Genomic DNA, 13,134 nt, shown 5'->3' on the forward strand with positions numbered 1-13,134 from the left:
AGGCAAGAATACTGGAGTAGGTTGCCATGCCCTTCTCCAGGGTATCTTCCCAACCCAGGGATCAAACTTGGGTTTCCTGCATTGGAGGCAGATTCTTTACTGTCCGAGCCACCAGGGAAGCCTGGAGCAGTGGGCTTAGCACAAAGGAAGACACGATGGTTGTTTTGTTTGGGGAATCGAGCTTCCTTACGTAAGGGTATTATATATAACTAGCTGTGCGCACTGCACGGTGGGATGGGGGCAGAGCTTCAAGGAACATGGGGGTGGGGTGGCTTCCTGAGCCAGTGCCCAGGTCTTCTGAGCCTTTGAAAATGTGCTTTTCCTACAAACACTGGCTGCAGGAGAAAAGTGTAGCGTGGAAGTCAGGAGACTGAGTCCCAGCTGAGTCACTAGCTGGCCATGTGGCCTTGGGCAAGTCCTCCAACATTTAATGTGTACCCCTTCTGCAAAATGTGGCCGCAGCTCCCCTCCCTTCACTGCACTGTGGGCGCATCTGTGCTGTTGCCAGGGCTGGGGTGGGGTTGGGGTGAAGAAGCACCTACAAGCACACTCCCTTCTGAACCCATGCCAGCGTCTGAGCACTGTCCCTATAGCAGGGCCCAGCACCACCCTGCAGTGGCCTCTCAGTCCTTCCGGAACAAGGATTCCCTCTTGTGCCAGCCCTGGGGACACTGGCTAGGAAGTGGCGAAGACAGAGGTTTGGAACGCAGGCTTTGGGTTTCTACAAGACCTGGGTGCAGTTTCCTCTACTGGGTGTCTGGCCACGGCAAGACACCAAATGACTGTCTCCCCATTGGAGCCTGCTTACCCAAAGGGGTCCTGTGGTGATGACAGGAGATAATGCAAAGAAAGCGCCCAGTACAGGGCTTGATACAGAATGAGCGTGCAGGAAATCTTAGCTATTATAGCAATAAATATTATCTATGGCTTAGATCCATACATCACGAATACTTCCAAACACTTAATAAAATTAAAGATTACAGAGACCCTAGGGATATTTTCTAAGCCTCTGGTTGTAGAGATGAGGAGATGGAGACCTAAGAAAGGAGAAGGGACTGCCCTAATACCCTCAGACTTCAATAGGACCAAAAGCAAGGAGTCCAGCTCCTACATGGGATGGGTTGTGATGCTCCATCCCCACTCCTACGAGGGCCCTGGTTGGGGCAGATACTCCTGGCTATGTGAACCCTGGTGTCTGACTCACCAAGGTTCTGTCCACAGCATGCACTCAGTAGAGCCCCTGGCACGATTTGAGCCAGGTCACCTCCCTGTTCTTCAGGGAGGTCACCTCACCTTCCTTAAGTGGGACAGAATGTTCTTTAAGAGTCTTCCAGGTCTAACATCCTGTAGTTTCAAGAATGGGGCCCAACTAACCACAAACAAATGGCTGGAAACTTCAGTTAACTGGAATCTGTCTCAGATGTTCCTTCCTTGGAGAAACAGGCAGAGCCCAAGAAAGGAAATCATCCACTGTCCTCGGCGGTGTTCCCTGGTTCACCACGTCCTTGGGCCTGCTTTGGCTCACTGGCTACTTCCTTGCACTGCAGACAAGCAGATAGGCTCAGAACAGCCCAAGGTTTCCCCAGTGAAGACCAGAGGCCAGAATCAAGGCCAGCACCTAGAACAGTGCTGTGCGTGGAGCACTTGTTCCGTAATGGCTCCACCAACACGAAACCCAAGCAAGGAGAAGGGGTTCTGGCCTCGATGGGGAGCCTGGGGACCCGGGACAGAGCCTGTGTGCTGTGGTCTCTCACCAGCTGGGCCTGTTGCTCTGCCTGTAAAATGAAGTGATCAGATGAAAGGTCCTGCTCCCTGTGTGCTGAGCTCTCACCACCCCTCCTCCTTCTCATTACACCCAGCATGCGGAGTCGGAATTTGTCTCTGGTCTGCCCTCCACTCCTGGAAGACAGAGATCCTGTCTTTGTCATCATGTCTTCCCAAGCCTCACCCCAAACCAAAGCAGAACAGGCTTCTGGAAATGTTTAGGTGAAGGAGGGGAGAGAGCAGGAAGGGAGGAAAGGAGAGGCAGGCTGAAGATCCTCCAGCACTGGCCTTCTATGGTTCCACAAAGCTAAATTCTAAGGCAATTCACCAACAGTGTGTATTAGGCACAGCCGCATTCATGGTGGGAATACCACAGGGAGGAAGAAAGCAATGTGAAATGACACGAGAAGCCCTTTCAGCCTAGGCACAGCTGACTTCCCAAAGCACAGGCCCTGTGGATCCACGCACGTGAAGGCCAGCAGGCTGCGTGCTGCGGGAAACCCCGCCTTCACGGTAGGACCTCAGTGATGCTGGTGTCGGAGGCCAAGACTCACTTCCGTCGCTAAGCTCGCCAGTCACATGTCAGCGCTTTCCAGTCCAGAGCCTTACGGTTCCAATTCAGGAACACGATACAGCAGGAACTGCAGTATTCAGGAACACACAGAGGGATGGATCTTATAAATAACTCCCGGTTAAAACAGAGCTGAAAATAGGGAGACAGAAGAGGAAGCAAGTCGCTAAGCACTTATTGAGTCGATAACGTTGGCTTGAAAACCTTAGTGCAAATGGCTGGTCTGGTTTATTTCCTTCTCATCAAAAAGTCAAACACAGGATTGAACCTGGAGGCACCAAGACGTGTGTGTCTGAGGATGTGTTTGAAGGGGGTGGCTCTCCTTGTTTGACAGTGTCTGAGCGAAGATCCTAACCCACAGCCCTTGCATCAGATCTCACAGCGCCACTTAGTCGGTTGGTGGAAACTCGGTTAATAATCCCTGGACCTCTCTGAGCCACTGTCCTCACAGGAAGGTCTGGCCACTCGGTTGGCCTTTTAGCTCTGAGCTTCTAGACCACATTTCATGGCTGAGGCCTGGGAATAAGAGTCAGGAACCCAAAAGTCTGAGTTGCATCTAAAGTGTGCTCACACGTTCTGTCTGTCTCCCTCTTTTCTGTTCCCAGTAGGGACTTCCTTTAGCTGCAAAGAGGCCATACGGTTTATGCTCTTTTGGATGCTAACGCTGAGTGGAAATGTGCTTGATTCCCTTGGGATCCCCAGGGGCCCCATCTTGAGGTGTGGCCGGGGTGGGGGGCAGGTGGGGCGGTGCGCATGGAGCTGTCTCTCCCCCGCCCGCATCCCTGCCTCCCAGAGCCCACAGGACCCAAGTCTGAAGCTGAGCATCCAAGAGAGCGCCAGCCTCAGTGCCAGGCCTTCGCCCCGCCCTGCGGGCCGGCGAGGAAGAGCGTGGCTCCGTGTGCCGGGGGTGCTCCGTGTGCCGGGGGTACCCGTGTGCCAGGGGGGCCGGCAGAAGGGCCACGCCGCCCTCAGCAGCAGCTGCAGGTGCCCGTGTGCACACGCAGGATGCCGCGGCTATGCAGGTGCAGGAAGTTGAAGATCTCCGAGGGCATGGCGTGGAAGCCGGGGCGGGGCTTGACGTTGTCGTAGTAGTGGTGGGTGATGTACAGGCCCGAGGGGTTCATGGGGAAGGCCCAGAAGCCGAACAGGTGCACCTCCTCGCACAGCTCGAGCGCCGCAGTGGCCAGGATGAGGCCGGTGCTGATGCGCTTGGCGCGCACCCCGAGGCTGAGCCAGTAGCGCGACACGTTGACCAGGTACTGCGGGTGGAAGTAGTACACGGCCTGCGGTGACTCGAAGTCGTCCAGCACGTACTTGACGCGGATGGACACGTCGGTGTTGCGCGTGTTGTAGAAGGCGGGCAGCAGCACCGACGCGTTCTCGTACAGCTGCAGCACGCGGTAGAAGGGCCGCCGCCACTTCTCCAGCTTGTGGAACCTGGCGGGGTGCGCGCACAGGGTGAGACGGGGCCCCGGGCCCTCGCTGGCCCACCCCTGCTCCCTGGGCTCTTCGCAAAGGACTGGGGGGGTCTCTCAAGGCCACCCCCCACCTCCTCGCCTCCTTTGATCTCAGGCACTCAGCAGATGAATGTCCGCTTTTCTCCGGCACAGTTGTAGTTTTCTAAGAGGGTGCAGGAGAGGGCAGTCTGGACCCAAAGGGACAAGTACCTGGTGTGTGACTGCGGCAGGGTTGGGGTGGGGGTGGGGTGCGGTTGCTGGGGGGAGGGTAATCCTTAACCCACACGGATGAGAGTTCCCGGGTGGGCTCAAAGGGGAAGTGGAGGAGGGAGGCCTTCCCTAGAGCCCCCCTCGGGACACCCCCCTGGCCTGCCTTCACCAAGGTCCCTGGGGATGGACACCAAGCCAGCCGCTGGCCCCCGGAGCCCTTCCTTCACCACAGCCCCTCCCTAACCTTCTCTCTACAGTAAACAGCCCTCCTCCCAGCTGGTTCCGTCACCAACCCTGAGTGGCCTCCTCTCTGAATGCTGACTCTGTAAAGGTTGTGGGCATCTGTCCCCATTTAACACCTCCCCCTCCTCTTCCCCGTCTCCTGACCTGGAGGTGTGACTGTGCCCCCTTTGGAGTTTTAACACCTTAACCCCTCCCCCAGGCTTCCCAGACAGACCCCAGCACGGAACCGCCGGGGGAGGTGGTGCCTTGAGGTCTTTGCCGTAGGTTTCTCCCCAGTGTCACATGGACACTCCCTGTAGGGAGACGCCTGCCCTCTTCACCCACTGGAAGGCCCTCTGGTTCATCTCTAGGGGAAGATCGTCTAGATCAGCGCTGTCTGAGAGAAACATCAGGCAAGCCACAAATGTAATTTTAAATGTTCTAGGAAGCACATTTAGATAAGTAGAAAGGATTAGGTGAAATTAATTTTTACAATAGATTTTATTTAACCTGATATACCCCCATACTATCATTTTAATATGTTATCAATATAAAAGTGTAATGAGGTGTGATTCACCCTCTTTTTCATAGTAAATATTTTAGAGCGAGGGTGTGTTTTGCACTTAGAGATGGTACATCTCAATCTGGATGGTGCCCGGTGGCCATGCGTGATGAATAGCTACTGTATCAGACAGGACTGGTCTAGAAAGAGGGCTACTGACCTCTCTGTGATGATGCTGGGGTTCACGGTGACCACGTCTGTCTTCACCCCTACATCCATGGTGTACTTCTCTGAGATGGGGGGTAGGTTGCACCTGCAGAAGAAATAAAGTGGTCCGACTGCATGTCATTCTAGAGGGAGCTGGGGAGCTGGGGCGTGGGGAAGAAAGGGACGGTGATCACTTGGGTAGAGGAACAGAGAGGAAACCAGCCTGGGCATAGAAGGGCAAGTTCAACCCCTTCCCTCACCAACCCTGAGTGGCCTAATTGTTGTAGATCCCCAACCCATGAGATGATTGCAGCCTCAACCCAAGTTTGTTCGCTTTAACTCTTATTTTCAACCTATCTTCTTTACTTAAAGAGGTAAGCTAGAATCCCCAAAGAGATAAGAGGGGGTTTTACATGAGGAAGAAGAAATACATGGACAGGTGTCTAACTTAGGTAAGGCCACAGTGAAGCTCATACTGGTGTCAGCCACAAGGCCACCCTTCCAGAAGAGGGGAACCCAACCAGGGAGGTAGCTGCCCAGACGACCTCACTAACAGCTCTGCATGCCCCTGTGAGTCCTCAGTGTCTTCATATCTGGTATGTCATTTGCTCCCATTTTACAGATGTGGAGACTGAGGACCTGACAGGTTCGACCCCTTGCACATGACGGAGCTGAAGGGGAAAGGGACAACCCAGAGCATGAGGATTCTCAGGGGTGGGAAGTGGGGATTAAAAGGGCAGCATTACAGGGTGGGGCACCAGAAAGGGTGGGCATGGAGGAGGAGGGGTGTGGGGGTAGAAGAGGCAGGTGCAGACCCAAGGTGATTCCTACCGGAAGACAAAGTCGGCACTGTTGATCTCCCTCCCGCAGCGGCTGTTCTTTAGGATGCCCCCGTTGCCCACCACCGCACACTTCTTAAACTGGGACCGGTAGTAGGGCATGTCCTGGGGAGACAGGGGTAGAGCTGTCAGAGGTGGCGCCATCCCTGCCTTCACCTGTGCCCTCCCCTATGTACCCACATCCACCTCCACACCCACGGTCCCACGAGACAGCTTTGTAGGGAACATGGGAGAGAAGTGGCTGTTCCACTTTGCAGATGAAAAGAGATTAAAAGCCGCCTCAGTTCCACACGCAATTACGAATGAGCTGGAACCAGAAGCTAGGTCTCCACAACCTTCTTCAATAAGCCCTGGAAGTCCCCAGTTTCGAATAAGAAGAGCATTCAGTTGTGTCTGCCCTGTTTGCCTTTGCTTTCCCCAGTGTCTGGAAACTCAGCTTCCTTGACTTCTAGTCCATATATTTTATGCTTCCCTGGTGGCTCAGATGGTAAAGAATCTGCCTGCAGTGCAGAAGACCCAGGTTTGATCCCTGGATCGGGAAGATCCCCTGGAAAAGGGCATGGCAGCCCACTCCAGTACTCTTTCCAGTGGCTAACACAGACTCTCTGGGGGTGACAGCAGTGGAGGGGAGGGGCAGGCCACCAGGGGCCAGGGCCCTAAATCTGGCCCTGAAGTCTTTCAGCTCCATGGGGAGGCACAGAACTAGGACAAAGAGGTCATATAGACCAGCACGGATGCCAGGACTTGGCAGCAGCAGGGACAAGAGACTGGAGTTGAGCAAGCAAAGCCACTTCAGGGGAGCGGTGAGAGCCAGCGACCCTGGGATCTCTGCAGAGAAAGCGTGTTGAGCACAGGGGAACCCAGAACCTACCCTGGTAATGATGCACCTGCGGGGGGCACTGAGAAGGAGCATCCCACAGCACTCTGACCTGATCACACCTCAGCTGGCAGGGCTGCCTGTGTTTGGGCACTAGATGCCCACAGAGGCTCCCTGGGCCTGCCTTCTAGGGGACCACAGGCAAATAGGCAGGAAAAAGCAAATACTAGCCTGATTAAAAGACCTAGTTCTGCCATGTCCCCAGTCTAGGCCTCGAGGCAACCCGAGGCAGGTGGGACCAGGCAGGCTCAGGGAAGGAGTGTAGACCTGGAGTCAAGGGGTGACCAACCATCCCAGGTGCCCAGGACTGGGGCACTTTGTTTGGGATGCAGGACTTAGACTCAGTCAAACTGGGAATGGCTGGGGCAAACTAGGGTTGGGCACCCCAGTTAAGGGAACCAATTCAAACCTGGTTTTGCACCACAGTGAGTTGAGGGAGCCATGGGCAAGTTTTTTTGAACTCTCAGTGACTTGGTTTTGTAATTTTCGTAAAATTTGTTACGAATTAAATTTTGTAATTAACAAAATCCAGATAGTAATGTATATTTCCTGCAATTCAGTGAGATGACATAAAGCAGAATTGCTCAGCTCGGCAGTACTGATATTTTGGACCAGAGTGAGTGACTTTCACGTTCACTTTCATTCCTTGCTGTGGGGGCTGACTGCGCACCACAGGAAGCCTAGCAGTATCTCTGGCCTCCTACACCCAGTCAGGATGACCAAATGAATCTGACTGAACCCAGGTCTCCCCCATGGCAGGCGGATTCTTTACCAGCTGAGCAACCAGGGAAGCCCAAGAATACTGGAAGTGGGTAGCCCACCCCTTCTCCAGTGGATCTTCCCAACCCAGGAATCAAACCAGGATCTCTAGGGAAGCCAAAAGCATCTCCAGACATAGGCAGTGTCCCCACCTCCCTGCCCCACTGGTGTGGATGAAACGCTCACCCAGTGCCTGGCCCAAGGGTGAGGGCATCAGGTGCTTATTATGGGATGGCCCTGACACTGGAGACTGCTGGGTGGCTCTCCTCCTAGCCCACCCCAGCTGGCCAGCCCCACGTGAGAGCAGCCCCGGTCAGCACCTGGGGCCTCCACTGAGACCAGCTGCCATACAGGCATCATGGAAGATCCCACGATTTTCAGTGGGATTGAAAATACAATGGGATCACCAGCAATTAGGCTAACTCTAAAGGAGACACTGTACCCGTCTGTGGAAGACTGTCCTTCTTGGCACATTTTCCCTGGAGGGACAGGCTCCCAGGACTAGGACAGAGGAAACAAGGACATCTCACGGCCAGTGCGGGAAACTGCAGTGTTTGACTTTGCCCAGAGAGAGAATAAAACAAAGCCATCTTTGGAGAAATGACCAAAAGCGTTCTGTGTTTTATGTCAATGTTCCCCACACTTCTGAAAATCAGAAACCACCTGCATACTTTCTGGAAGTATACATCCTTGGCTCCATCCCAGAACCACGGAATCAGAATCTTCAGGGTCACGGTAGGAGCCTGAGAAGCTGCATATTTTTTGAACTCAAAGAAATACTCACCTTAGGGGAAGTTCAGATAATACGTCTACATCACATACTCTAATCCAGGGGGTGGTAAATTACAGCCTGCAGGCCACACCTGACTCACCACCTATGTCTGCACAGCCAGTGGGCTAGGAATGGGTTTTATATTTTTTAAGGATGGGGAAAAAAATCAAAGGAATATTTTGTGATGTCTAAAACGTATAAAATTCAAATTTCAGTGTCTGACAGGAATCAGGTGTCATTGGGACCCAGCCACAGTCCTGTGCTTACTCCTGTCTGTGGCTGCTTCATGCTAGAATGATAAAGGTGAGTGGCTGTGACAGAGACCATATGGCCCGCACATTTGGCCACCGCTGCTCGCCTTCCAGCCCTTCCCCATGGCCCTCCTTGCATCCATATGTCGTAACCGAGCTGTGTGTCAGCCACTGGCGTTACCTGCATGTTCACCTGCTGTCACCAGCCTCACGTTCCCGGCCTTGCAAGACCCGCCTCGTAAAGACGGCTCGAGTCCCATCATCCTCCAGCACTGCAGTGGGAGGGGGTGTTTGACACCTCTCCAGCCCTGGCTCCTCCTGCAGCACTGCCCTATCCACCCCCAGGCCCAGTCATACCAGTGCACTCTGGTGTGCACAGCAAGAATGCAGGGAACCCCGGGCTTTCTTTCATTAGCTGTCCCAGAAGCAAGGCAGCCCAGTCCTTCACATTTCATCCAGCAAGACCTGAACACACCCCCTAACCCCCAGCCACGCCAGCAGGTCTACAAACTGGACCCACTACGCCCTGCCCTGGGCCAGAGTGCTCCAGGAAGTGCCTGCAAACATGCATGGAACCATCCCCTTCAGGAGGTAACCATCAAAAGAGCTGAACATACAGCACAGAGTACCTTCTCCAAGAGTCTGGTGCAACGATCAGGCCAGAAGTGAATGCCTGTGCCTGGGTTCTGTGGTCTGAGCCATTGGCTCATATGGGTCCCTCATTCTGTGGTCCCCCTGGCCAGGGTGGGGGAAATGCACCAGGCCTGAATGAACATCCTCCCTCCAGGCTTCTTGTGTGTAAAGGAAAAAATAATAATAAATGTCTCTCCTGTTTAAGTGTCTGATATTTTAGGTTTTCTGTTCTAAGAAGCCAAAACTATATCAAGTCCAAACTCCACTGTTACAGACAGGGAGAGTGAAGCCTGGCAAGACAAAAGGACTGCCCAAGGTCAGCCACTACGAGGTCAACCTTGCAGTGCCTTGCTTTGTATGGTTGTGATTTCTTGTGCACACAATCTTTGCATGTATGTTTTTGCTCTTGTGCCTCCCTCGGGTGGGGAGCAGATGCTTACTCTTCCACCCAGATAGCTTCAGGATGTTCTTTGCAAGCAAGGCAATAATCAACACTTTACAACCACTTTCTTGCCAAAAGTCATTCAAATAACAGCCAGTGTTATTTGGCATTCAGTGTACTCAGGACATCCAGGAACCCCAGAGGACAGTCTACTGAGCCTAAGAGAATGGCCAGCCAAGCCCAGGACCACTGAGTACAGGAGAACAGCAGAGTGATTGCCATGCCACACGGGCACAGCCACAGAAGGCCCCACGGAGTCAGCTCCATGCCCACCCAGACTACCCTGCCCGAAGCAGCACCTTGGGAAACATGCGGAAGATCTCCTGGTTGATGTGGTAGATGCCGCTAGTATCCACCTCATACTTGAGCTTCGTCCCCAGGGGCGTGTTCTTCTGGGTGGTGAAGAGGAAGGAGGGGGCATTGCAGCACCTGGACAGAGTGGACCTGCCGGGCAGAAGACGGACAGGAAGAGAACAGTGACACGGGGCAGAGAACAGAGGGGTCTCAGAACTGAGGCCCTTTGGGGAGGCTGGGGAGCACCATCCTTTCCTACCCACCCCTTCTCACCCCTGTTCATGTGTCCCCTTTCTTCAGAACCCCTCCCAATGCCCCAGCCTTTCAGGGTCCAGCCAGGTCTCCCTCCGTAAGCTCCCGGCTGCCCTGTACCCATTGGCCTCCAAAGTCCCAGAGCACAGACTGGGTACCACTTCCTTTATCCTCTGTCAACTCCCTCTTCACTTGAATGAAAGTCCCTGGGTGGCCAGGACCCTGCCTGTCAGGATTCTGCATAATGTCAGACATATGGGTGTCAACAAGCAGGTCCTGCCAACCCTGGGCGAAGCATTCCCACGTCAGCTTTCACAAGAGCCACCAAGGCTTCTACTACTTCCCAGAAACACTTCCTTACCCAGCTCTAAGGGAAAACCCAGGGATGGGAGCTCTTCCTTGGTTCTTGTCCCCCATAATTAACTCTAGGCGAGGCTAACCCTACCTGATGGTCAAAAAGCAACACACACACGGTCAACAGAAATGAGCCATTTCAGTGACTTAGAAACTGTCTCAGGAATAGGGAGGGGTCAGAAATTGGATGGTGGGTTGATACTGGGTGACTTCTTGCAGAAAGTGGAACCTGGCTTTCAAAAGGTTTTGGGAGTTCATGATTTAAAAAAAAAAAAAAATCCCTCTGGTTTTCACTGACAAAGACACTCAAACATGAGCTACAGAAGGGGTTAAAGCTCAGACAACGCAAGCAGGCTTAAAAAATAGCCTCCGAGGGAGCGTGGGGCTAATGAGGCAGGCTTGGGAGCCAGCCAGGCTGGAGAAGCCTGGTTTTCTCTTCTCTGCAGCTGGTGTTCCGCCTGGCACTGCATTCTCCCAAATGTGCCTGCAAGGCTTGGTGATGGGGTCAGATCCTAGACACGGCCTGCTCCTCTATTCTCGGGACCCGAGTCCCACCCTGGCTACAGAGGGGCTGGATTTGACAAAGGATGCCAACTGTCCCTGTCTCACTTTGGGGGCTATGAGAGCACACAGATCCACTTTCTCCAAAAACAGCAGCAGTGGGCCATGATACACTTCCTCCCCACAACACTGGCTCTGGGCACAGTTATACCCAGCCTCCTGGTGGCCCTCGGCGGAATGGAACACCGTCTCCATGGAGCCCGGATGTTGACTACTAACCAAAGGTGAGGACAAGCTTTCTGTAAAGTCCATGCTGAAGGTCTGGGATGGAAACCTGAGTGCCAACCTGGCATCGAGAGGCTTGGCTTCTAGTTTCTGCTCTGCCTTCACCAGCTGTGGGGCTCGGGGTAGGTCTGCTCCCCTCTCTGGGCCTCGGTTTCCTCATCTGTAGGATGCAGGGCTGACTCTTCTGACCCCCTGTAATCCTGTGACTCCAAGCTTCCAAAGCCCAAGAAGGGTATACACAATATTTTTTGTGACTGTCTCTCTTGCAGAGACTTCAGAAGGGAGCTCAATTGGCTGCTGGCCATAGGGAGTAATCTTTCCTGGGGAGGGTTGTGACTGAGGCTTTCCAGAGAGAAGGCCAGAGGCCTGGTGAGGCAGGAGCCAGCAGTCAGCATTTCAAAGCAGCATCTGGCTGGTCCATCTTGTCAGCCCACTGGTAAGAATCCCAATGAGGGAGACTGACTCATATTAACCAAGCTCACGAGTGACTGATATATAAACCAGGATGCAAGTGTGTCCATTTGCAAGCAGTAGGGGAGGGGAGGGCCTCTGTTACAGGATTCCTTTCCTAGAACTGGAATGCTCACGCCTGTGTTCCAGCACATTCCCCCACCCCGCCCCACTGCACCAGGTTCTTACACCTCAGTTTAGAATCTCACGATCAGGGAGGTTGTAATGAGAGCAAAGGGGGAAGACCACCTGGCCTCGAAGCTTTTCCCATGTAGAGCATGGCAAGACCTGATGTCACTTCTCTCTCCCACACCTGGAACCACACCCCCATCGCCAGAAGGGGCTCAGCTCTCAGAGCCTCCCCCCAAATGGTGCTGGCTAGTCCCTGCCAAAGGCTCCCACAGTATCCCAGTTTTCCTCCTGCCACGTCATCTCCCGTGGCTTCGTTATTTCCTTAGATGTGTGACTCCCACTGATGATGTTTCCGTGCTGCTCTCAGCCTGGACAACATCCTCTGGCATCTCAGGACCTCACTGACCCTGTCCATTGCTCACCAGTGTGCCCTCGGTGTGCCTGGGCCTCCCCATCACACACCACCTGCAATAAGGCTTCATCCTAAAGGTGCAATTGGGGTTGCATCGGCATCATAGACCTTGGACCTTTTCCCTGCATTCTACATCTATGATTTGTGGGTCTCTGCAACGACTGTTGAGCCTCAGCTGGGCTTCTGCAGTCTCAGGGAGGCCTCTGGTTAGGGGCTGCTGGTACCTGCAGCACATCTAAAACATGCCACTTAATGCTGCCTTTAGACTTGGCCCAGAACTGCAACAAACTGAAAGAAATGACATACAGAAAATACAAAACACTCAGTGTTGTTTGCTTTTCACAGCTTCCCATGTAGGATTCCTTCATGCAGATGGCTCCTCAGCACATTCAAACTACGACCCGAGTTGCTGAAATCCAGTTTATACGCACATTCCCAGGATCCTATCAATTCCATTCAATAAAGTCTTCTTGCACTAAAAGCATACCAGAAACCCCCAGAATTTTAGAGTGGAGCAGACCCTACAGCTCACCACTAATCACAGAGACTGGACATCTATTAGCTTCTTAGCTCTCAAAGACAGGAGAACACTAAGATACAGCTCTTTTCTCCTGGGAGCTTACAATCTGTCAATTTCAGTTAGAGAGCAGCTCAAGAATAAGGTATAGCCGTGCTCCAATGGCTGGTCTAGGCTGTATGAGCCCAAGTGCTCTGAGAGGGAGAGTGCTGCTGAGTTTGAGCAGCTGCCCCATGGGCAGGATGGGGAGTGGAGTGAAGCCGTGGAAGATGCGTAAGGAGCCTTAATGCACAGGCCAGCTGGAGACCTCGCGCATCTCACCTCGTGGTCAGGGTCTGTACTGGAGACGACAGCACCAACCACGTGCCGGTGCTGCCAGGACTAAGGGCAGGAACACGGGGGACAGTGCCCCGCAAGATGCCAGCCTCAGC

General features: G+C 53.5%; 1 protein-coding gene across 9 annotated transcripts in view; it reads right to left on the reverse strand.

Moving 5' to 3' along the window:
- Positions 1–2,079: 2,079 nt before the first annotated feature.
- Positions 2,080–13,134, reverse strand: part of ST8SIA5 (ST8 alpha-N-acetyl-neuraminide alpha-2,8-sialyltransferase 5) — a 67,593-nt gene continuing 56,538 nt past the window's right edge. For all 9 annotated transcript variants that reach the window (XM_086372379.1, XM_086372378.1, XM_086372375.1 and 6 more), the window contains 4 exons: positions 9,806–9,950; positions 5,765–5,877; positions 4,947–5,039; positions 2,080–3,772 (listed from right to left, as the gene is read on the reverse strand). In XM_086372379.1, the coding sequence (XP_086228505.1) occupies positions 3,304–3,772; positions 4,947–5,039; positions 5,765–5,877; positions 9,806–9,950 (820 nt within the window). In that variant the 3' untranslated portion in view covers positions 2,080–3,303. The remainder of the gene's footprint in view (positions 3,773–4,946; positions 5,040–5,764; positions 5,878–9,805; positions 9,951–13,134) is intronic.

This window comes from Bos grunniens, chromosome 24 (genome assembly GCF_055505025.1).
Source record: "Bos grunniens cultivar Pamir isolate PY7600 chromosome 24, Bosgru_T2T1.0, whole genome shotgun sequence".
In the NCBI taxonomy this organism is placed as follows: domain Eukaryota; kingdom Metazoa; phylum Chordata; class Mammalia; order Artiodactyla; family Bovidae; genus Bos; species Bos grunniens.